Source organism: Aplysia californica, unplaced genomic scaffold (genome assembly GCF_000002075.1).
Source record: "Aplysia californica isolate F4 #8 unplaced genomic scaffold, AplCal3.0 scaffold00037, whole genome shotgun sequence".
Taxonomy (NCBI): Eukaryota; Metazoa; Mollusca; class Gastropoda; order Aplysiida; family Aplysiidae; genus Aplysia; species Aplysia californica.
In genome coordinates this window covers 70,700-96,603 of record NW_004797307.1, presented here as the reverse complement: position 1 = coordinate 96,603, position 25,904 = coordinate 70,700, and the positions used below count along the sequence as shown (strand labels likewise).

General features: G+C 40.4%; 2 protein-coding genes across 2 annotated transcripts in view; one reads left to right on the top strand and one right to left on the bottom strand.

Annotated features, from left to right (window-relative positions):
• LOC101846631 (coiled-coil domain-containing protein 40) overlaps nucleotides 1-4,796 on the bottom strand; it is a gene marked incomplete in the record, with an annotated part of 34,690 nt that extends 29,894 nt beyond the window's left edge. Inside the window, 2 exon segments of the mRNA XM_013091469.2 lie at nucleotides 479-554; nucleotides 4,667-4,796. Of these exon segments, the coding sequence (XP_012946923.1) occupies nucleotides 479-554; nucleotides 4,667-4,686 (96 nt within the window).
• A 5-nt stretch (nucleotides 4,797-4,801) lies between these two features.
• Nucleotides 4,802-25,904, top strand: part of LOC101857929 (TBC1 domain family member 16) — a 31,006-nt gene continuing 9,903 nt past the window's right edge. Inside the window, exons 1-9 of the mRNA XM_005091874.3 lie at nucleotides 4,802-4,935; nucleotides 13,688-13,971; nucleotides 14,835-15,552; nucleotides 17,447-17,766; nucleotides 19,978-20,152; nucleotides 21,330-21,506; nucleotides 22,337-22,509; nucleotides 23,264-23,437; nucleotides 24,529-24,677. Coding sequence (XP_005091931.1) covers nucleotides 13,777-13,971; nucleotides 14,835-15,552; nucleotides 17,447-17,766; nucleotides 19,978-20,152; nucleotides 21,330-21,506; nucleotides 22,337-22,509; nucleotides 23,264-23,437; nucleotides 24,529-24,677 — 2,081 coding nt within the window. The 5' untranslated portion in view covers nucleotides 4,802-4,935; nucleotides 13,688-13,776. The remainder of the gene's footprint in view (nucleotides 4,936-13,687; nucleotides 13,972-14,834; nucleotides 15,553-17,446; nucleotides 17,767-19,977; nucleotides 20,153-21,329; nucleotides 21,507-22,336; nucleotides 22,510-23,263; nucleotides 23,438-24,528; nucleotides 24,678-25,904) is intronic.

Here is a 25,904-nt window from a genome sequence, read left to right as displayed (position 1 = left end):
CAGAGAGAGAGAGAGAGAGAGAGAGAGAGAGAGAGAGAGAGAGAGAGAGAGAAAGAAAGAGTAGGAGACAGAGAGACTAAGAGAGACTGAGAGAGACAGACTTGTCAACATCAATCACATACTATTGGAAACTTAATAAGTATCACAAGAAACATAAAAAATAAAGGTTCTCTGATTGGTGCTTATTTTAAGAATTTATTTACTAAGATTGCTATCATTTACTTTAAAATGTATTTATTAAGATTATTATGTATATATTAAGTTAACTGAAGCCAGTTAAAATACTTGCTGAATAGGGATTCTATACTTTTTATGACAGCATGCTGTATATAGGTGAAAAAGTCCCAGGTAAATCCTTTTGTGTTTAATCAGTTGATTGCATAATTAGAAAAATAATCCAGCTAACTATTAGTTAGCTTTACAGCTGGTCACATCTCAATTATGTAGAAGTAAAAAAAAAATTAGACGAAAGTTTTACCTCTGGAGCACCTTCAACAGCTCCCTCTTCACCAGTACCTTCAGCTGGGACTCCGTCCTCTCCATTGTTAGGAACACTGAAAGCACATCAAATATTTTTATTAAGAAAACAAAGCTTTTCTGCACTGACTTTACAAAATGAAGACGTCTTATCTGAACACAGTGGTCTTTCACATCTTATTCAACCTATCATCGTGGTTTGCCTTAGACGCTGTTTTTTTGTGGAAATTGACTTTTAACAAATCCCCCTTTTCGATTTAAAGAAAAAGGGATCCTGACTTCACTTTAACAAGCATATCTACAAAAATGGACACATCTAGTATCTAGTTGTCATTCTATTGCCAATGGCTTTCTTTTATACCATCGGTGAGAAAGTGTCTGGTAAAACTATGTGGGTAGGTATAGTAATTGATATATGCCCTTCCAGAAATAACTCAATAATGGTTAAATATCAAGTCCTCAGTGTGTTTTTTCAATCTGAAGAGAGTAAATTATTCTAACTGATAGCCTACACTTGCAAGACAGGGTGAATAAGCCTCATCTGAGTCACCTTTTATATAGGCTACTGAAGTGGTTTAGATCATATTTTGTTATTTTGTGTTTCTAACAGTCGCCATCCTGATTTTGATACGAAGGGGAGAGGGTGTAGATCAGAGGTACTTTTTTCTGGTAAGTGTTTTACGGCGCTCGCAACTGCATAAGGTTATATAAGCGTGCGGGACACATTAAACATTTTCAGACGGCAGGAAATTTTAAATTATGCCAGCGTGGCGGCTGAAGCCTACTCTTATCGATTTTGGACCACCAAGGGAACTTTAACGAGCGCAACCTGCACATGGGACCTCCAAGATTTTTTGCCTTATTCGAAAAGGCTAAGCGTTAAATCTTACCTACCAAAGATTAGGGTTGTGGCTGAAAGACAGCAGTAAGAAGGAGCCAAGGCGTAGCAGTAAAAAGGCTGCAGAAAGAGTCAGGAGTACAGATAAAGGGGTAAAGGAGGTGAGGGGGTGGGGGCAGAAAGTGAAGATGAAAGTAGGTGACAGAACATTGTTAGAGTTAGAGAGCAGGATAGGAGGGGAAAGGAGAAAATTTTAGAGAATAAAATTTTCCATCGCTATACAGATTTAAACCCAGGACCTATTGAATGAGAGGCGAACACCTTAACCTCTTGACAACGAGAGTCCCCTAGAGATGAGAGGAGGGTGAGAGAATGCGAGAATAAAAGGGTTGCCCTTCAGATGTTTCACGAACTCACAGTTGGAAAACTGCTGGATTATTGGATGCAGTGGTTTGATGGTTAAGCTATTGGGCTCACAACTAAAAAGTCATGAGTGTGAATTCTGACAAGGGCCCAACTTTGTGTCATTGGGACAAGCACTTTACGCAAATTTTCCTCACTTCGCTCAGGAGTTTTTGTTTTGTTTTGGTAAGTGTTTTACGGCGTTTGCAACTGCATAAAGTTACGTGAGTGTGCAGGACACATTAGGCATTTTCAGTTAACAGGAATTAATTTTGAATTTTGCCTGGGTAGAGGCTGAAGCCTGCTTTTTAAAATCGATTCACCAAGGGATTTTTAAGTGTTCAACTTGCACATGGGACCTCCCAGACTTCTTGCCCTTCTCCGAGAAGGTTAGGAGTTAGATCTTACCTACCCTAAGATCAGGGGTGTCAAAAGAAGCCAAGAGTAGCAGTAGAAGGAGTCTGGAGTCCAGGGGGGGGGGAGCAGAAAGTGGAGAAATGAAAGCAGACAACAAAATATGAATAAGGAGGTGAAAGGAGAACATTTCAGAGAAGAAATTTTCCTTCGCTGTCAGGATTCAAACCCAGGACCTATAGAAGGAAAGGCAAACACAGTACTTCCTGACCACAAGAGCCCCCTCACTCAAATATGAATGGGTACCCAGCTATAAATGATGAAAGATTTTGTCAATTTGTTAGTGGTGAGCACTCATCTGCAGCTTGCACTGTATGGTTCCAGTTAAGCTGAGAACATTTCTGAGTGTGTTATGGTTTGTTCGGGGTAATATGCATGTCTGGAACATGATGTAGACTCTTATACAGTATGCAATTAACTTAGATGTGATAATTTTTTTATTATTTTGTATGTCTTAAAAAGAGTCACCGTTGTGGTTTTTAAAATGAAGTTGAGTTTTGGCAACTACATTTTATGATGATGTTCAAGATCAGGATTCATTGAGAGTTCTTGTTGGCAGCCTATTTACAGACGTGTGGTCTAATTCGCTGCGATTACCTGGCAAGCCACAAGCATGTGAAATGAGTGGACAAACTCAGTCTAGCCTAGTGAGTGTAGGAGAATAAGGGCGCATGGGGGGTATATAAACAGACGCGAAAGTTGAATCGGCCTTCCATGCCGCGACTTAAATCTAGGCTGAGCAGGGATCGACGCTACTGGTGGGTCTACGCAGTGGATGGAGCTCCGGACTTGTAAGACCCACACACATTGTTCCCCACTCGAAACTGTGAGTATTGAAAACAACGTAGATAGACTAACGAGTTTATTCATGTGGCCATACATCCTCCTTCCTGTCGTACTTGTGGCCCAATCATTCATCCACTCTTCCTTGAGGTTTGACTTGATCATTTGGCAGCAGGTGGTGTAATTCGTAAGAATTTCAGGCTGAGGGAGGCTAGCTCCTTTCTTTGCAAGAGCATCAGCTCTTTCATTTCCAGGTATCCCAGTGTGGGCAGGAATCCATTGTAGGACTACTCTGAGGTGGTGCCTACTTATCAAATTATGTAGACTCCAAATCAAGTGCAATATATCTTTGTTCACATCAGTCCCACTCTCAAGTGTCTCTAGTGTTGAAAGGCTGTCTGTAAAGATAACGATGTCTGTGGTAGCAAGTGGGTTAGTGTCAAACAAGTAGTTGATGTAGTTAGCTGTGTTGGTGATAGCTTGTTGTTTGGCAATGAAATTGGAGCAGAAGGACCCGCTGGAATTAAAGACTTCTTTTTTTATCCCACTGGGCAAGTTGATCACTGACCCATATCCAGCATTGATTGTTGCCTTAAAGTGTATGAGTGGATCCATGTTGGTGGATAGGAATCAATTGTTTCAAGGGTAGAATGTTTTAGTGCTTCAGGATATGTTTTTATTGCTCTTGTCCAAAAGTGTTTTCCTAATTTCTGGCTTTGCTATAGTGAGATGTGGTGGGAGAGTTGAAGGAACTCTTTCCAGAGGTTCTCGTCTTTCAGGGAGGTGATGTTTTTCTTGGAGATTGAGAACAGTGTCAAGTACAGATTTTGTAATTTTTAGTCTCTGATTAGGTTTCCACTTGTCAACAAGGATTCTATTAGGGTGGTTATTTTCTAGCCTTTTAGATCTTTCATATACTTCTAAAGCTGCCCATTTTCTTCGAGTTTCTAATGGCTCAGTATTTGTGTGGATTTCACAGGCCGCAGTCGGTGAGGATCTCATTCCGCCAGAGATAAGACGAAGAGTTTGGTTTTGGATGGTGTCCATTGAGTTCTTTGTAGTTTTACTGCAAATGTTTTGTTGAACAAGATTATAATAAAAAACAGCTCTGGTATATCCTAAATAGAGGCCTCTCAAGGTGTTCTTGTCTGATCCCCAGTTGGTACTGGCTAGTCATTTGATGAGATTAAGTCTCTTCATAGCCTTCTTCTTGAGGTTGTTGGTGTTTTGTTTCAGGTTGAGCTTGCTGTCAAGTTGTACTCCAAGATACACTGGGTTATTTTCCTTTTTCAAGTTGGTACCATCTATTTTGAGAGGGATTTCTGCATTTGCAATGTTATAGCTTCTCGTAAAAACAGAGCAGACAGTTTTTTCGCAATTTACTTTCATCTTCCATAAACGGCAATAGATTCCTTGGGAATTCAGATCATCTTGTAGTCTTCGTCTGCTTATTGTTGTCGAGTTTCAAGTGTACCAAAGGACCAGGTCATCAGCAAAAAGGGCTTTTTTCTGTTTTGAGAACATCTGAAACATCATTGAGGAAGACAAGTAATAAGGTACAGCTGATAGAAGATCCCTAGAATCTACTATTCAATTGCCGAACACGCATTTCAACAGAAATAGGAAACAAATTGGCATGCATTTTAGATTTAATCAAAATATGTTATTTAGGAATCTTCGTGTTGTATAAATACAAACTCGGTGTCATATTTTGACACATGAACAGCAAATAACTGTAAATCAGTGACCAACCTTTCGTTAGCATCCGCCATTCTTGCAGAGTTGACTGTTGCTAAGTACTTCTAAACAAGCATTTTGTGCGGGAGTAAAATATAGTCTAACTTCCTGTGGATAAATTGTGTTTTTGACCAATTGCAATCGGTTTCATTCGTGAGTGCACCGCTATCACAAAATGGCTGCTGTATATCGATGAATAACAACAATATTGCTTGTTCCTACGTAGCGGCAGTTGTTGAACCAAAGCAAAGAACCAAGAACCGCCCTGAAGGGGAATGCACTAGGTATTGTAAATGATAAACATGAATAGATGTATAGATAACTCAAATGGAGAGACGGTATTATATCGTCGTTGATGTTCCTTCTTCATTCATTTAACATAGAATAATAATGATAATAGATTAATAGAATTCGGCACTACTTGGATAGATTGACGATATTATGATATGGTGGTCCCGACTTGTGTAGGCCAACAGATGATAGTACATAACAAGATGGGCCACTCAGCCAAGAAAGTGTCCGCCGGAAGTCCGCTCTTTGCTTCAGATGGCGCTGCAGTCTGTTTTGAAGCTCTCTTTCGTTTTTCCAGAAAAGAAGAATAGGAATAGCACCTCCTTGCGTGGGCAGATCGACTGCTGTTCATCAGCAGTTCGGGTTCGTTCAGTGCGGAGTTTTAGGTTTTTTTTATTTTAAAGACCTCTCACCTTTCATTCTAAAGTCAAATTAAACGAAGAGAACAATCACCCTTTCCTCCGGAAGAAGTTTTTTTGTCAGCGAAACCATTTAAAAAGGCCACCTGTGAGAATAGCGCAGGCGAGTCTTTTGGCCAACCAGTGAAGCGTTCACCCTGAACGACAGATTTCTACACTGTGATAACAAAATTATAGAATTCTGTGCTGTGAACAAACGTTCTAGATCTATTACTACTGTTGTTACTGTTAGCCTAAACGCAAGCAATTTTGTCTGTGGGCAGTGGAGAGAGAGAGAAACAGAGAGAGAGAGAGGAGTAGCGCGAGAACTTCCGGGCAAAACAAAATGGCGACCCACGTAGTTCGGCTCGATTCGGAAAGTTAATTTACTAGGCACTTGGATATCGGCCCGCGCGGCCCGAGATTTTCGTTCGCCGGCTTTGTAGACAACCAAATTAATTTAGTTTTCTTTGTTCAAAATCATTTTTTAACTTTGTTTTGTTCAATTTGATCGTCCACACCGATAGACAGTATTCAGAAAGAGAAAGAGAGAGAGAGAGAGGGGAGGAGTAGATCTTGCGAGAACTTCCGGACAAAACAAAATGGCGACCCGCATAGTTCGGCTCGATTCGAAAAGTGAAATAGCCATAGCATCTTTGAAGACGATCAAATTAACTTACTTTTGTGCTATAACGTAATTTTTTCTTGGCTTTTATCAATTTGATCATCCACACCGATAGACAGTATTCCAAAATGAGGAAAACCAGGTCTTGTTTCACACCGGGTGAGAATAGCCTACGCTGGCAAGTCTCACCCAGGGTGAGAGGTAGATCGTATTTCTGTTCTCACCCCGGATGAGAATAGCCACTTCCATTTAAAAAAAGAAGTGTATACAGACCCGGTAACCGGGAACAAAGTTACGAAGTAGACAGAGAGTGCCCCCCACGCCGTGCAAAGAGAGTGACGGACAGCGTTTACACACCCTACTTTCCACTGACGCATGCATAGGTCTCTGTCTTAGGCTGGTCGGTTAAATGTTGAGGAGGGGGGGGGGGACTGAAATGTTTTTTGATTGGTCGCTGGAAATGTATCTTTGAGAGAAGGTTTCTGACTTGTGTTTGAGTTTGTGTGACTGCGTGTAATGTTTAGATAGATCTAGGCCTGATGCGCGTAATGTGTAAATGCCGTAAAATACTAGACAGGCCTCTATAGGATTTAAAAAGATTAGCCAAGTAAGCCTAATAAGCTGCACTCGAAGAACTTATAACGTACGTGTTCAACGAATTGCTAGACAAATGTTTCTCGAGGATGATTCTGCATGAATTTACGGTCGGGGGCGGTCGCTTGGAAAACCACGTGGCTGGTCCGTCGTCTCTATGACTATGACCAACAGTTTCCTCATAGGCTATCAGTTCCCGACGTTTATACATCTAGTGCATATTCAACGCCTTTGTATTCTTAACCCCTGTCGGGGAATCCTTCACAAAACAGTCACGTGTTGTCACATTATCTGCCAAAATGACCCCCTCCTCCAAGGGAGATCACTAGAGTAATAAGGAATAGAGATGACTGCGTCCCTTCCTCCCCTTGCAAAGGTTCATGTAAACGCACGTCCGTATAAACACACGCTCAGGCACCCTCCCGAGCACCGTGTGTTTAGGCGGAGACTACTGTATAGTGGTTATGGTGTTCACCTCTTATTCAGCAAGTCCTGGGTTCGAAACCTAACAATGACGAAAACAATGAAAATTTATCTTCTCTAAAATTTTCTCCTTTTACCTTCTTTCCTGCTCTTTAACCATGCTCAGTCGCCTGCTTTCGTCTCCACTTTCTTCCCCCCCCCCCCCCCGCCCTCCGGGCTCCTTACTCTTTCTACAACCTTTCTACTGCTACTCCTTGGCTCCTTCCTACAGCTGTCTTTCAGCTACAGCCCTTGATCTTATAGGTATGACCTAACATCTATCTTTCTTGGATAAGGGCAAAAAATCTTGAAGGTACCGTGAGCAAGTTGTGCATGTTAAAGATCCCTTGGTGGTCCTAAAATCGATAAGAGTAGGCTTTGGCCGTCACCTGGACAAAATTCAGAATTCCTACCAAACTAAAATTGTTTAATACATCACACTTGCTCATTTGACCTTGTGCAGTAAAACACTTACGAAAACATAAAAAAAAAATTACTGCAGTTTGACCCTCAAAGCAGTACATCTGTGTGCGGTAGTGAAAGTCAAATTTTCCTGGAAAAATGGCGACGTATTTCCCTGTAACCCCCTAGATTTTTGTTACGGGGGGGGGGGCATGCTCCTCTGAAACCCCCCCTGATTCGTCGAAAATGTGGAAATTGCAATGCAGTTGTGCTTTGTAATAAATTTAGTATAAATACCATCAAATATTTCAAAATCTGTTGGTTTGCAATGGATATTAAGTCATTACTAATTATGTCTTGTAAAACGGATGAAATTTAACAAGAAACGGCTTTCAATATCAGAGCATGAGATGGTAATTAAAGTACAATTGTACCAAATTTTTTGGGGGCTAAAATTCTATTAAGATACCCTATGAGGTTGCACTGCTTTTAGGGGTTAAACCGCTGTATTTCTGGCAGCAGAACACACATGATATGGTCATTCAAACTCTTGCACGCTAATTGTTTTCAAGAAAATCTCAAATCTAATTGCAAAACCTCTAATTATGGTAAAATACAGGGACATTGGGCATGCCACCCGACACCCCCCACCTCCCCCCTTTCCTCTTGTTAAAAACATATGAAATTTTGCAGTATTATGCAGTTGGGCGTGTTGCAATATAGTTTGTGTTAAAAGCATTTCCCATATATCTAAAAAAATTTGAATAGTTTGTGATGGATATTAGTCAAACTTTGTGTGAAACAGATAAAAATATAAAAACTAACAAGAGAAGTGCTCTAGAGAATACCTGAACATGAAGCGGGTGCGAAAGTGAAAAGATACAATTTTAAAAAAAAAACTGAAGCTGTTGAAGTAGAAATTTTTGCACTTCTGTTTCATTCTCAGAATTAACACTTTTCAACCCGTTTTACACTAGTTTCATCTTAACAACTGTTGCAAATTTTTACTTTTGAGGTACTAATATATTTTGCTGAAATTTATTATATTGTGAATGTGAGTTGCATGCATGCATATATATAACATTCTTCCAGATGTGTATGTTTGATTCACATTTGCTTGTTTCAGGTAATAAGGTAACGGTTAGGTTTGGAGTAACCCGTACATGAACCCAAACCCTAACAGTAACCCCAACCTTAGATTGCAAACCTATGGAACCCTTACCCTTACCATTATATATTATATCAATCATTATATCATATATGGCCGAAATCATGCAAATGAATGAGCACATCTGTACGATTAGCCATATTCCTCTTCACAAATTGTGTAATGATATTTTGCGCTTGAGGTGAACCAAGTCAGTGATGTGAGTTTTAAAAAACTTTTGGGTTTCAAGTTTCTGTCTTTTCCATAATTTTATGTTTGTTATGGAATTTTATAATATGTTTGAAAATGGCTTTCTGAGATACGGGGTAGGGGGGTTAGGTTAGTGATGGGCAAATTTGTCTGAAATGAGTTACAACAATTACCAAACTAAAATCATATTGTATTTGCCAAATCCTAATTTTAAGTCCTGGTTTCATGTATGAATGTCTAATGTGTACTTAGTAGCCAACTCCCCACTTGAGTATTTTTGTGTTTGGTGTAGAGAAGCAGAGGAAGCCCAAGTCCTCTAGCGCCACTCCAAACACTCATCCAGTGAAGTACAGAGCCCAACTTCTCCACCAACCAATCTATCATCCCCCAAGATCATGAGTCACTTTGGGAATTCGTTGAATAATTGTACTCACACTACCAAATACTAGATCTAAATCCAATCTCAAATCCTGCCTATCTTCCGTGAAAAAAAGGGGGCTACCTTCTCCTGCTCATGGGGCACACTCACACACACACACATGCACGCACACACACACACATGCACACACACACACACACACACACACACACACACACACACACACACACACACAAACACACAAACACACACACACACACACACACACACTATTTATCAATTTAAGATGGAAAAGAATGCCTATTAAAAAAAAATAGAACCTCAGTTATGCTACTAAAGTGTAGTGACTTGCTTTGGTCTAAAGTATTTTCTGGACTGGACTATTGTAGGATCATAATGGCAGCTAGCATTAGTGGTCTAATTATCTGCCTTAATCATTTTAGACAGCAAATGGTTACAGTATCTCTCATGATTATTACTGTTGATCAATCAATAATAGCCGGTGAAAATATAAAACCAGAAGACAGTTTTAAGAATGTGTACCACCACCATGTCATACTGTTGATTGAAGATTCGATAAAGACAACAGCGGTAGGGGTGAAAGAGAATAAGAACTAATGGCATGTACATAGTCACCTTAGTGTATTTTATTGAAAGGTATAATACAACACATTTTGAGGTATTGCATCTAAATGCACTTTCTGGAACAACTTGCCTTTTGAATTTTAAGATAGCTTCTGTACTTTGTGAGATCTGGTGAATATTGTTGGAAAATGTGTGGCAACGAAATATTGAACAAAATGGTTGTAAAGTTTCCCTTTTAAATCTGGATCAAATTCTTCTTCAAATGAATATCGATCAATTGATTAGCCATGTTGTTTGTCACTGGAACCCTTGACTACTCTTTAAAAAGTAGTTTAAGGGTATGACCACACTGTGGGCGAGTTGACGTGGTGTGGTCGGAGCAGTTAAAATTATCACAAAGGGAAAGAGGTCACTGGCCCCACCAAGAGTGGCTCGAGTCGAGGTGAATAAAGGGGAAAGGAAGAAATCTGTGGAGGGCTGATTTATTTTCACTGGCATCGTTTGAAACTTATGCAAGTCTGCAGGCAGTAGACACCTGCCCAGGCACACAGTATTGACAGCATGCTGGGTGCTAGATCTACACATATTCAGTGACAATAGCAAGAAAGGGAGCATCGACAGTTGTTGTTAAAAAAAAAGAGATAAAAGCAGAGAGAGAGAGAGAGAGAGAGAGAGAGAGAGAGAGAGAGAGAGAGAGAGAGTATTTTTTAAAAAATGTAGGTGTTTTCATTGACACAATTTAGATCATTTAGTAGCTGGGCTCCCGACCGTGCCTTTCGGGGTTAACTCGAACTGAGAGGGGTACAACATCCCAGCTGGAAGGTTGAGATACATGATAAAAATTTTCTTCCTACGAAGTGTTTGCAAAAGATGTGGGCTATATTTGAACTTCTTGGTCTTCTCAACATTTTATGTGATTACGTTATTATAGTCTTGTAGATTCAGTGACTAATAGAAGCTAGCAGGCTTCTTACTTTCTGTGTCATGTCTTTTCCTTTTATTTTTGATTGAGCTCTAGAAAAAATTGCTATAGGGTATAGGATCCGAAAGAAAAATGTGAGCTTTTTATTGGGCCAGAATGGATTTTTTGACAACATTTTCAAGTGTAAACAGTTTTGAGCACTTGTAGACTGAGTGTTTATTTTATTATTGTGTTATTAGGATTAATTTTAGAGGGAAAATTGTCCAAGATGGCCAACTGTTGTCTTAGGTGGATGTTTTGGACAATGTCAGTTTATTATTTAAAAAACTGGGGTGAGGTTGGGGAAGGGGGGGAGGGTGTCAATGATTGTCTGTACAGGTCATTGTTTTGAACAAGTGGCAGTTAGAGCAGGTTCAACTGTTGTACCTCATGGGATTTCACTCTTATTAAGCAAGCAATGGATTTTTTGGTTCTGTTTTTGTCAGGAATAAGACCATGGGGGCAAGTAAAAATGGTTTAAAAATGATTTAAGACATCATGTATGTGGAATTGATTGGCCTAGGCGTTTTGAAGTGCCACATTGTGGGATTCTTATTGTAGCTTTTTTTTCACACCTATCCCTCCTCAATAACCAAGAATTTTTTCTTCAAAATTTTGTCAAGCTCGTCATTAAGAACTGTAAGAAGTTTGAATACTTTCCAACATACATTGTGGTTTGACTACCAATTAAAAAACATTGAAGTACAATGTAAACTAATATGCTTCCTGATGTAACAAGAATACCTTTCCCAAGCATTAGACATAGTTTACAAAGCCATGTTTGAGTGACTAAATTATACAGCTTGTTCTCTGATGGGCAACATATGGTGACATACTTCTGCCAAGTTGCACTCCTCATTATAATGTACTGAGAATGCTTAAAATGGAAGGTGTATTTGAGAATAATTACTTTTTCAGTCCCCCCCCCCCCTCAAAAAACAACCAACTAATAAAACAAAAAATTAACAACACAAAAATTTCTCCCACCCTTCTACAAAATTTAAAAGAGTGTATGTATTTTATATAACTGTCAGCAAATGTGGTTTATCAAGGTGAATTCTCCCTTATAAATATGTTGACAACACAGTGAACTCTTCCTGGTGGCATCAGCTTGCCCTGATCGGTCTCTGTCCTCAGCAGTATTGATTTTCCCACATGTGTTATGTTGAGTGGGGTATTTTAGCTGGGATAGGCATCTACTCTTTGTATCACATTGTAGAGAATAGTCCTTGTGTAATGTGTACAATTGAATGTTTTATTTTTCTGTCTAGCTGTAGTCATGATTTGTGGTAAGTTGTTTGGTTTTCAGTTAGTTGTCCCAGAACAAGGGTTGGGAAACTTTGTTTTCAGGGAATTAACCGGTGACCTATTTGCTTACAAGCACACTACCCTCCTACTTGAAAATGACTGATACGTGATAGTTTTCTGTCCATCAGAGGAAGACCGGGTTGTATACATTACATGTTATTGTTTTCAACTTTTTGAAATTGTTTGGATCCCACTCATTCTTATTATATGAGACTTGGATTCAATAAATTTGTTTCGGTGATGCAGCTTTCTGGGCTATAAAGTATTCTCTAATTTCAATATGCTTTGCTAGTAATGGTAATAATAGTTCATCCATCATGAACTGATGACGACCTTTAATTTAACATCCAAAGAGTGAGAGAAATTAGAGACCTGCTAGCTAGCTTGCTAAAAGAGAAAAATGAAAGAAAATAATAGTACACAGCTTGTAACAATGATCACAAATACCACAACTCGTTGCTGATAGCAGCATCCCTCCCTTTCCTAGAGTGGTGTGTGTATCTGCCTATTGTCAGTTTGTTAAACCTTCTTATGGCTTCGCTTACGACCCTCAGGACTTATGCTTTGTTAGTACAACGCTTTAAAAACAGTTACGAGTTGTTTTCACCCAAATCCTATTTTCAAGGGTAGCCTATTCTCCTCTTTAATAAACTAGATGTAATTTGAATGTTTGAAAAAACGATTTATTAAAAATCCTAGAGGTTTTGATGCACCAAAAAAAAAGGTTGTCTGTGGTGTGAGAAGAAACTATGGAACACGTGTGTGATGTTGTTGTCTTTTTGTGTGTGGCTTCACTGATTTTCGACTTATAGTTAAGAGAGTAATACTAATAATTGCATTTGCATTAATATAGGCAGACATTAGGACATGACTCAGAAACATTCTCAGCTCTCTGGGAAGCATACAGCACAACCTGTCCTTTTATAGGTGCTAAAACAGTAGTAATAAAATGACTAGATCTTTTGCTGTCCATAGTAGTAACAAACTACTGCTGTCCATAGCAGGGTACCCATTCCCACCTGGGTAAAGTGAGAACAATTTGTGTAAAGTGTCTTTCCCAAGGACACGACATTGATGTCCTGACAAGGTTCAAACTCATAACCTTACAGTTGAGAGTCTGAAAGCCTTACATATGTACCACTTTACCACAGACTCCACTGCAGAGTATATATTCTTCGTTTTTGTAAACCTAGAACAATTTTCAATTGAATTAGTATAGTAGACATGCTTTGCAGCATGATTTCTGTAATATTTTACTGTGTGCTTGAAGGATATTTTTGCTTCATCATTTAGTCTTCATCAGTGTTCTCGGTTTATTTAAGAGGACTTTAAGTAGCCTATATGTGCAGGTGGTTGGAGGATGCCACTGGTAGGTCCTACTTCTTTTCTTTCCCTCTTTAGTGTTTCTCTTCCTTCAAACAAGTACATGTACTGCAAATGCAGTCAAACCTGTTCCAATGGCTACCTGTCCAAGACCATCATCTGTATAAATGGCTACTCTCCCCCCCCCCCCCCCCCCCCATTTTTTTATTTATAAAAAAGGACACAGAACTAGACATAAACCTGTCTAATGTAACCACTTTTCTTTTTGACTGTCTTGAACAATTTTGACTGTACATGTACTGCAAATATTTATCATGACATTTATGCCTATTTTGTTTTGTATTGTTTCAGAGAAAATTCATGATCTGGATATTTCTACTATGACAATCAAGCACAAAAGAAACTTTGCCAAAGTGCTGGTTCTCTTTTTATTCATCTGAATGGCATTCAGCACCATTTTTAAGAAAGCCAGTAACTTACTGGGCTTAAGTGGATCCGATTCATTGCGCCCCCCGCCTCTAGATGGAGAGATCATCTACTGCAAGAACAACGTGTGTGTGCATCCCCCAGCCTCCCTGCTCCTGGACACGGAGCATCATCCAGGCTACTTGACACTGAGAGCCCAGCAAAATCAGGTATGTCCATGTTGTCTGAACATTTGGATGTCTTATTTGGTTTTTTATACAGTTTGTGAATAGAAAAGAATCTTAAAGGTATAACTGATTTAGTCATTCATGCGTAGTACATTGCTTTTACTGTATCATGGCGTTAACCTACTTTTCTCCCACCACTTGATGGAGTTGACATACTTTTCTCCCACCGATGTGCTTATGCTGTCAATAATGTTATGTATTTTTAATGACTATTAAAGTCTAGACACATCTCATTTTACTCAGGTGGCATCGCTGGCCTAGTGGTTAGACTACCGGACCTGTAATCATAAGATTGCGGGTTCGGGGGTTCGAGCATCAGCTCGGTCCAATGTTGTGTCCTTGGGAAAGGCACTTTACGCAAATTTCCTATTTAGCTCGGTCCTTTTGGAGATGGACGTTAAACTCGGAGGTCCTGCCTCTTAAGTAACCTAATAGTATTGACAGTGGTGTAAAACCTATACCATTTTGTTTTATTTCACTCAAAGTATATTATAAAGGGGACTGTTTATGTGGCATTGCTTAAAAATACTAATGAAGACTAAAGAGGGTAAAGCACACATGTCCTATTTTTTTTCCCTTGGGTTTTGATAAAGGGCGGGGGGGGGGGGGGGGTACTGCATAACTGTAGAGATACCACCAATTTAAGAGAGATACCACCAATTTAAGATACATGGTGAGAGAGAATCGCAGAAGGTTTCAAAGACAAAATTTAAATTATCTTTCTTTCGTAACAAGTGGACGTATCTGTGGTTCTTCCCTTTTAATCATCAAATATTTATGTGAAGATTACTACAGGTCACTATATCAAAAGACAGTTGAGATTTGTGTATTTTTTTTGTTTCCAGGCATCTCGACCAACGTTGATTTTAACATGGATCCCGAACACCACTTTAAAGAAAAACCCTCACAGTATTGAGAGCAGCCCTGTGAAGTCCCGATCTGCTACACCTCGCATCAGTCCCAGGCGAAATCCAAAGCAAGATTTTTCTAAATCGGATGAGTCGTTTACCCTCACCCCGTCCCCGTCGCCAAGTACTCATGATTCATATTCAGAAAAGTACCGTAAGAAGCGGAGCCAGGACTCCAACAGTGTCTGTTCAGAGACCTCCCTAGGTTCGAAAGAGGACGCTTTCAGTGCGGACAGCTCTCTCGTGAGTGAAGATGCTGTTAGGGAGAGTGGGGTAAAACTGAGCTCGAGCTGCAAGTCGCAGACAGACTCTGGGATTGGTGTTGATGTGGCCTCTCAACAGCTGGCTTCTCAATGTGCTTCTGTTGTGCCGCAGTCAAGGCCACCTCCACTGCCATCCGTACCGGCGCAGTCAGGCTCACTCGAAGGCAATCATGTGCAGAATAATGAGAAAAATGTGCATTCTGGCTTGAAGCCGTCCCGAGTTGGAATTCATGTCAACGATTTGAACAGTTGCGAGGGTAGCTCCTCGACAGATTACAAGAATATTGGAGTGTCTGGTGGCTCGTCCGATGACTTCACGTCAGAAGAAAAACTCATTGCAATGCTCAATAGGAATAAACTTCATGCCAAAGTACGGGATAAAGATGCGACTGGTAGGTATTCTTTTCAAATTAGCCAGGCTGACTATGACAGGGGTTGATTACTGATTATTTGCAATGGGTTTTTGTTGTCTCTAGAGCTACCATTTGTGGGTCCAAATAACACACCTGTGTGGCTTTTTGTCTGTCTGTCTGTCTGTCTGTCTGTCTGTCTGTCTGTCTGTCTGTCTGTCTGTCTGCCTGCCTGCCTGCCTGTCTGCCTGCCTGCCTGCCTGCCTGCCTGTCTGTCTGTCTGTCTGTCTGTCTGTCTGTCTGTCTGCCTGCCTGCCTGTATGTCTGTCTGTCTGTCTATCTGTCTGTCTGGATTGGTGGTCGGGGATGCTCTGGTGTGGTTTGCTCATTCTTTCCTATCAAATAATATATCCATGGTCGTTATCCCTCTTTTTTTGTGTGTGTGGGTTACTTTCTAGTCACACCTAATCTTTGGTACTTGTGGGTGGTTGGCAGGTGCTCTGGTGTAGTTTGTTCCTTCTTTTTATGTTTGTTACTCTCTAGTAACACCTCTAATCTTCGGTACTTATATACCCTCAGTTTATTGCAAGTGCCGTAAAACTCTTACTAAAACTAAAAACTTTTGTGTTAAAAGTGCTGATTAAACTCGTAATAAATTAAAATTAAAACCATTTTTGTGTTTCCCAGCTTGTAATGACAGTTATTGTGTCAATGTGCTTCTCTTTATTCAAACAAATTGAACAGAGAAGTGCAGATTTATTTTGTAGGTTTTATGGTGGGTTTATTTTATATTAAGATAGTACTATTTTAATGAAGATCTGGTTTGTCAGTATTTGATCTTTTCCTCCTATTTTAAATGATTGGTTATTAGGTGCTCTGGTATGGATTGCTTCTTCTTTTCCATCAAACATATATTATATCATCCTCCTTTTCTCAGTCTAGTATGTTATTCTCTAGTAACACCTCGTATCTTAGACATTTATATTACCTGTTTGTGTTGCAAGTTCGGTTAATTTCTTGCCAAACTAAAACTGCCTATCTTGCTGTTTCCAAGCTCTAAATGACAGAAGTTACATTATTGTTTTTTTTTGGTAAGTGTTTTACAGCGCTCACAACTGCATAAGGTCATATGAGCACGTGGAGCACACCAAACATTTTCAGTTGGTTGGAAATTTTGAATTTTGCTCGTGTGGCGGCCGAAGCCTACTCTTATTGATTGTTTTTAGACCACCAAGGGATCTTAAACGAGCGCAACTTGCTCGCGGGACCTCCAAGATTTTTCGCCCTTGTCTGAGAAGGCTAGCTGTAGATCTTTCCAACCTGAAGATCAGGGGTGTGGCTGAAAGACAGCAGTAAGGAGGAGCCAAGGAGTAGCAGTAGAAAGGCTGTAGAAAGAGTCAGGAGCCCAGAGGAGGGGGCAAAGAAGGTGAGGGGGGTGGGGGCAGAAAGTGGAAACGAAAACAGACGACAGACCATTGCCAGAGAGCAGGAAAGGAGGTGAAAGGAGACAATTTAGAGAAGAAAATTTTTCCGTCGCTACCTGGATTCGAATCGGGACCTTTGAATGAGAGGCGAACACCTTAACCTCTAGGCCACGAGAGCCCCCCGTTATTGAATTTATATGCTTCTCTTTTCTAAAACAAAATAACGGCAAAATGCTAATGAATAAGGTTTACCATGGGTTATTTGTCATTTAAAGATACTTGCACTTTCGAACCTGTTTAACGGCCACCTGTCCAAGACAACTACTTGCACAAATGACTCTTTCCCACTTCCTCTCTTTCTTTTTTCTGTATTGTTGTGATATTGTCCAAGACGTCCACCCATGAGAAAACCTCTTTTCTCCTCGACAATGGGTGACCGTCTCGGACAATTTCTACGCTATGTTGACCAAGACTGGTTTTGTCAGTATTTAATTTTTCCGCCTATTTCAAAGGCATGAAGCCTGTCAGCATCGAGATCAAGGGAGACAGCCTGGTGGTGGTCACCGAGCAGCAAAACGGCCAGCCGGGCGCGTTCTCCCAGCACGGGCCGGCCACTGACCCAAACATCAACCGCAACGAGAGCAAGTTTGAGACGAGCAGCTCCCAGTCCACGGACATGGACACGACGAGCCTGAGCTCCGACTCCAACAACCAAAGCCCGTGTGGCGCCAACGTTCGGCCCTCCGCGGCCGGGGCAGCGGCCGTCAACGAGGACGGTGTTAACTACACGGACGGACTTCCAGCACCGCCCTCACAGAATCCCAAGCATCGGGTGAGTTTTTTAAAAATCAGCTAATGCCGACCTGGGAGGTGTGGCCCACTTGTGTGCGATTTAGTCATTTTGGTGGGCGATGGGGATCGCCTCTCTCTCTCTCTTTCTCTCTCTCACCCTTTTTCTCTCTCTCTCTCTGTCTCTCTCTCTCTCTGTCTCTCTCTCTCTCTGTCTCTCTCTCTCTCTCTGTCTCTGTCTCTGTCTCTCTCTCTCTCTCTCTCCTGGCGCTGTGGCGTCATAAATGGTCAGCGATACTGACAGCACGCAGGCACTCCACACTTGAACGTGGGTCACTGAAATGTCCCAGCAGACGTGTTGGGGATCTCCTGGGTAGTGACAGGGGTTTTATAATGCCTCGCTTAGAAAGTGGACGCTGGATATCATGAAAAGGTTGACAAGTACTGTTTTAGATGGATTGTGACTACTTGTTTACAGTTTTCAGCGATAATTTGTGGGTGAAGGTGGATATCTATATGTGCAGGTGAGTGTGTCAGGGTGTGTATGTGTGTGCTCGTATGTATTTGTTATTTCAAGTTGTTTTGAGAATGCCACTGACTGATTGTATTATTGTGGTTTTGTTCTTTCCTCTCTGTTGGTGAGGAATTTTCCAACTGTGAATAATCATTAGTGTGTCATTGTGTTTTTGTCAATGTCTAACCATGTGTGGATGGATGTGTGAGTGTTGGTGTGTGTGTGGGTGTTGGTGTGTATGTGTGTGTGTGTGTGTGTGTGTGTGTGTGTGTTTGTGTTTGGTGTGGGAACGTGAGAGTATGGTGTCCTTTAAAACTTCGTTGTAGCTTTATATCAGGTAGTGCCTTTCTTTTTTGTTTTGTTTTGTTTGTTTGTTCTTATAATATGTTCTGTTGGAGTTGATGTAAAGTGAAGAGGTGATGCTGATGAAGTGAGAGAAGTTTGGTATTTATATATACATGTAAACGCATATTATGTCTTTGTTTGCACACAATTTAAGTGCTGTATATTTTCCCCATATGATTACAAATTCTGACAGCTCCAGCAGAGTTCAGCATATATAGTTTTCCAGTAGATACGGTAGAGTTTGTATAAAACTGAACACAAAATTATTTAGAAAAGATTTTATACCAAAGAAAATAAAATCTGTGATTTTTTCCCTCTATTTAAGCAACCTCTCTGAACCACAAACTTAGCTAAACCAAAGATATTTTGACGAATTTCTGTTTAAGCAGACTCCCACTTTATATCAGCAAGCGAAATTTGAGAGTCAGCTAAAAGGAAAATCTGTGAAAACGGTTAACGGTTAACTTAACTAGCACACAAAACCCACTCCCCCACCCAGCCTGTTGTCCCCCCCGGAATGCTCTGTATTGATTTTTTTTCCCTTCATGATATCAATGGAAAGGTTATATCTATTGATCTGTGCAGCTTGTGTGTGTTTATCACCTGCTCAGCTGAGATTAGTATTGCCTGGCCAGGGTAAGGGAAGTTGTTTGTACTGAGTAATACTTTGATTTGATTGCGGGTTGTAAATATTGGAAGGGCTTCATGGTAAAAGACACAACACAGTTTAACGAGCCTGCACATTGCGGACCATGCATATAGTGAACAGATGTTCAGGTTCAGATTTTTTTTTCTTATGTATGTATATTCTTTGTATTTAAAACAATTTTAAGCAAGTACATAGGAAAACTCGTACATAATGAAAAGATTTCATACTTCCATCGATTTCACTGTACTCATATATCCATTTATTGCAAAATCGAGAAAAATGGAAAAATAACCTGATTCTTTTAAAACAAAAATTATGAACAAAAGGCAAAATTTTATCTTACTAAATTTCAAGGGATACAGTTCTTTTTGAGAGAAAGCATTATTCTCGCCACCATTTGTATAAAATGTGGGAGTGGATGGGGTTTTCTGGGAATGGCCGGATTTGGTGTTGAGTGTATTTTGCGATGGAATCTTTGAATTATTGTATTTATTGCTGTTGTTGTTAGCTTTGGGTTAGTGCACTCCTGTGCCATTTTGTCTTGGTTTAGCTCTCTGCTGTTTGTTTGATAATAATGTACTGAAAGATGTGTCTGTTCTAGATACAGGAAAGAAGTTGTAGTTGTGGATCTGCGTGTTGAATCATGAGAAAACCAACACTAACTTCTAGTCTTTGGCATGTATATGACCTAATTGAGCCACAAGTGCCATGAAATTCTTTCATATAATCTAAAAAACTGTCTGCAGGTACCACTTGATCTCCAGATCCTGGAATGCAACCGCCCGCCTCCCAACACGCCGGCCATCACACCGGATGTGAGTGTGACACAGGCCAAGTCCAGGACCTCTTCCAGCTCTTCCACGACAACCTCGGGGCCAGACTCAAGGCCCGTCTCTCCCTGCAGCTCCGATGGAGGTTCGGGTGAGATGCATGTTTATAGGGATACATTTTTATGCTTTACTTGAAAATAAAAATACTGTCGAAGTTGTTCTCAAGATGGCCACCTACTGCCGAGGAGTCAAGATGGCTACTTACTGCCGAGGAGAAAAAGGGGTTGTTTTAGACAGGCGTTTTCAACATTGTAATATTTTGAATAATGCAGGGGGGGGGGAGAGTTATTGTTTGTACAGGTGGCTATTTGAGCAGGTTTGTCTGTATGCCTAGATTGTGTTATGCTTTAACTGTTTGACAGACAGGGTGTTTAAATATTTCTCATAGGTCCCCTAAAAATCATCGTTCTATTTTAAATTATGAGAGATGGCATAAGGTTTAGGCAAATCAAACTAAGCTATAATGTAAGAACACAAAAAAATTGACAGTTTTCTTCCAGTAACTCTGAATTGAAATTGTCATCTTTTACGAAGTGGTGTCAGTTTTGGAAATTAATTATATGAATGATTGTCGTCGTTTGTGCTGTTTGACAATGGCGTGTCTTTTAAGTTTTAACAGAATTCTGTCAGAGCATATAAATTGAAAGAAGACTTGAAAAAGTTTCCTCATATATTATTGGAAATAGAAAATGCTGGTTATGCCTTGTATATATGCTTAACTGTGTACTACGAATTCCTGAGAACTGAAAAGGGCTCTTTATGCAGGTTAGAAAGTTGACAATCTCTGTATGAATACCAAATGCCTATTATTGTGTCTGTGGGCTTCTATTTACTGATGCTTAATGAAAACTCATTTTGTAAGTGTGAGTGGGTGGCTTGCGTGGGCTCTGATGTGATTTGCTCCTTCTTTCCTATCACCTATTGTCTTCATCTCTTCTCCTTTTTTGCGTTTGTTACTCTCTTGCACTTTATTTACTTACTTTTTCATCCTCTGTTGCCGTTAAGCATCGTGGGGAGATGCAGTTTTCTATGGTAATCCAGCTCTGCAGCTCTTTCAATTGGGATATTATGATTTCCCAGGGTCTCCTTGGCACCCTCAATCTACCTTTTGCAATGCTTCCTCTTCCTTTATTGCCTAAATGTTTGGTGTAACATCTCTAATCTTCAGCTTTTATATGACCTTATTGTGTTGCAAGTGCCATAAAACTCTTATTAAAACAAACGTAAGTCTGACAATGTTAGTTACTCTTACTTCTCATGTCCTGTAGTGCCATTGTCTCCCATCCAAGACTGGAGTGCTGACCAGCCCGGGTCACCCAACAGTTGCAGCTCTCCCAGCTTCACTCACAACTTGACCTTCCCCGAAAATGCCATGACAGCTTCCAGCTCAGGACCCAGGCGCTCGGCCAAGGAGCAGATTTGTGGGGTTTTCTCGGTGGACTTGGGTGAGCAGTTTTGTGTGTTTCAGACAAATTTCAAGAACACAAAACAAAGAGCTGAAACAGACTGACATGTCAGACAAATTTAAAGAACACAAAACAAAAAGTCCAAGTGTTAATCTATCATTTGGACTTTTTGTTTTGTGTTCTTTAAATTTGTCTGACATGTCAGTCTGTTTCAGCTCTTTGTTTTGTGTTCTTGAAATTTGTCTGAAATATGTCTTGTAATGTCTGAATGACTTGTGAAACAAGTAACCTCCCAGTGGGAAATAGTACCGATCCCCGAATTTAGTCAATGTTGTAAAGTCCTGATGACAACTTCCTTACAAACATTCACGAACCGATGTCTGTGGTGCTGTGGTTAGATTGTCATTGCATGCTGAAGATATGAATTCAGTTTTTATGAGGGATGGTTACAAAATTTTTTTAATCAAATATTTCCATCTGTCTGCTGGGATGTTGTATTCCACTCAGATGGGGTTGAAGTAGCCCACTTCCTAAATTACCTAAATTGTGGCCATGGAGGCATTCAACATTTAATAAATAATAAAAATAAAGATCCCTTCTATAGTGCCCACTCCATGGTGTCTCCAGATGCTTCATAACGAAGTTAAATAAAAAATTGTGACCGTACACAATGAGATGTTTCATGATATATCAATGCATATCGGCCCATTCAGTGTTCAACAATCTTCCCAAAACATAAATGCATCTGTTTTCTGACCAATGAACACGTACACAAAAAGACAGTCACTGTGGCCGCTGATTGCACCTGTTGTTGAAAGCAAATTCCAACTTTACATATTTACAAAAAAACTGACGAAAAATGTTGACAGGTGAGATGCGGTCTCTACGCTTGTTCTACAATGACGAGGCGTGCACCCAAGGCCAGGTGGTGATAGCCAGCCGAGAGAGCCAGTACAAAATCCTTCACTTTCACAATGGAGGCCTGGACAAACTGGCGCAGATATTTGATGACTGGAGCCTCTTCGCCCACGAGACTGACCAGGTTGGGTTTTTTTAACTTTGATTTTTTATTGATGCAGTCTTCAAGTTGTCAGTGTGTAAATGATGAAGCTAAACCTTGTTGCTGTAGAGAATTTGACTTACTAATATTGTTTCTTTCAAGATATTATGGAAAATGACTGAGAAACCAGATGGCGAAATGAATGATGTTCTAGCAATAATAACAAAAATACACTAGCAAACTCATTGTTCTTTATACTTTTTTCCGTTTGTTAATTCTGTTGATTCGGCTTTATTGCGATATTATTAGAATAATATTCGCACATTCTCTTTTGTCAACTAAGCACAAAAGGATCATTTATTAAAAAAGGGCAGGAACAACCATAAAACCCCCCCCAACAGTTTTCATGTTTATTTACAACCATTCTGCTGGGAGGTCTGTACTTTGCTTTTTGAATAGTGCTTGTTGTGATATTGTCTTTGATCGTTCGACCTTTGAGGTTTTGTGCCATTCATGATTAATGCCATGTTGTAGCAGTATTATGTGAGAATACCTCAGTCTATGTGGAATTAGATCTGTCAGTGTTGTTTGATGTTTGTTTTTTTGGAGTAAAGATGGGTTGATTGTTTCAAAAAATATCTAGACTTTAATGAAGAAAGGCATGCCCATGGCATTTGCCATTCCACTTGTATTAAAATTCCTTTGAAGGACCAGCCCATATTGTTACCCCTTTCTTGTGCATTAATATCCCCTCCCCCCCCCCCTTCCTTTTTTTTCTTCTGTTGCTGTCCACCAGAGTCAGCTTGGGGAAGGAGATAAACCGTACCGGCAGTTCCTGGTGGTCAAACCTCACCTGACAGATGATCAGTGTCACCCAGAGGAGCATTTATACCCCATTGTCACAGAGGAAGTGTGGCAAGAGCACATGTTAGCTGACGGCAGTATTGAAGACGTCTTCCAACTACGCAAGGTGAGATATGATGGCAAGCTGTTCAGGGGAGAAAAAGCATTGTTTCAATTCCTGTACAAATTGTACCTACCTTATGTATCATTCTTGCCTTTTCAACATTGAAAATTTGAAATTTGATCAGGTATTTCATGAGTATATGCAACCGATACAACAGGTTAAGAAACTGCAATTATGGAATTGGTCATGTTACACGAACCTTTCACATTTTAAAAAACTTTTTTAATTTTGAAAAGATTTGATAAAAAAAACTTGGAAGAGATGTGTGATGAACAAAATGCCAGGAAAATATAGGTTTTTTGAGAACACTTGAGCAGAGAAACGAGTAGCAAACTATATACACCAGTGTATGTCTCAAATCTGACACTTAAAGAAGAAAAAGCAGGGACATTGTTTTCCCCTGCCACATACGCCTTTCTTATCTGCTTTAAAAAATATTGTAATGTGATGTTATGGTTGGAGCGTTTGTCGATTAGGGATGACTGGAATTCGTTCCAGAACTATATGCAGGGATACACAGCTAAAGCGAATGAAAAATTTATAGAGGTTGTACTAGAGCACTGGTGTCATGGGGAGGTTGTCTTTGCGGTGTCCATATTTCTGGTCCCATAATCTACTGTTTTAGTGAGTGGCTAGCTGTGTGCGTTGGATGTCTGTTGATGACTATCTTCACCATCATTATGCAGTGGGTGTTGTTTTGCTTGTTTAAAACCCACATGAGAGCTTTATAAAATACTCTAGTATGGTTTGTTCCTTCTTTCCTATCAAACATTTATCGTCCTTATCTCTCCTACTTCTTTTTGTGTTCATTACTGTCTTTCAACACCTGTAATCTTCGGCTTTTATATGACCATACTGTGTTGCAAGTGACGTAGAACTCAAGCTGCACAAAATGTCTACAAGCTGTAGAAACAGACGAACAGGAATCTCACATTATATGTACATTTTATAGATTTTGAATGTCTTCAGTTCTTTTGATAGTTTGTGTGTAACAAAAATTGACCCTTAACGCCATAAGCTAAAAATAGTCTCAAAATTGTAAGGTCACAAAATCTGCTTTTGAAACATTTTAGAAATAATTTTCTTTTATCCAGGCTATATTTTTTGGTGGCCTTGAACCAAGCATTCGACATGAGGTGTGGCCTTTCCTGCTGCACTATTACCCTTTCAGCTCCACTAACGAGGAGAGGGAACGAATCACCAACGACAAGTACATCGAGTACCAGGACATTCGTAAAGTTAGGTAAGTAAGTCACAACATCGCAGCCCTGAATTATGGACCTTAGCCCTTTTAGCACCATAAATGGGTCAGCAGGTCAGCACAACAGAACAAAAATGGCGGCCAGGGGATGGCTTCCCAGAACCAAATTATTTCAATGTTTTTCAGAGTTTCAGGGAGTGTAGCAAATAAATCCCCTTTGCTTTTGATCTAAGCAACGAATTTCAATTGAAATTTTACATACAAAGACCTAGGACATCAGCATCTAAACTTGTAGTGGAATGTTCACATTTTTAAGCCCGTACTAAAGGCGGGTGTGTCAGGCCGGTAAAAGCTGGTATGGCTCTACAGCAGAAAAAACGGTAAAAGCCGGTATGGCACCATGACGGGAAGGCAGGTTTGGGTTAGTATGGCTCAAAAAGGATGTTGTTGTTGTTTTCAAATCCCTTTAGCTGTGAGCATTTCGCTCTTGGCAGCACAATGCCTCCCTCAAGTAACCACATGTCCTTGTCATTTGGTCAACGCCAGAGTAGAGCAGGCTTTGTAAGTCGGTAGGTGTGTGTAGGAGCTTGCGTCGAAGAACTGCCAGGTTTGGGCAGTGAAGGAGAAGATGTTCAACGGTCTCCTCATGGTAATCACAGTGTCTGTAATGGGGTTCCCACATGGGGTTAATTCTGTTTATGTGCTTGTTGGTGTATAAGTGTCCTATGCGTATTCTGAAGATTAATGTCTAATCGGCTCTTCATAAAAGATTCGAAGGGTCTTTGGGTTGGGTTTGTCCATGTACCCGAAGAGAGATCTTCCTGTTTCTGCGTTGACCCATCTGTTTAGCCACTCGTCTCTGTTTTTGGCTTGGATGATCCCTCTGCAGGTCTGTAAAGAGGCGGCTGTGTCTGTCTGGGGGAGGCTTTGTCCAGTCTTTGATAGCTGGTCTGCAGTCTCATTCCCTGGTACTTCAAAAAGGATAAATCTAGAGAGTCTGGGAGGGTCAGTACAAAGATTGCAGCAGACATTGAGTGGGTAAGAGAGCATTGTAAAACTGGCGTCTGTGGCGTAGTGGATAGCTCTTTGCCTTTGCATGCACATGGGTTATATTCCAAGTCGGGAGAGGGGGAGGGGGGTGAGGGCGGCGTATGTAGCAGGAACATCGGATTCTGTGCTGCCAGTGAGCCTGGATGGCAGGGAGTCAACTGTGACCAGGGTGAGGCGAGGTGGGGAGGGGGAAGGGAGTGGGGTGAGGGGGGAGAGAGT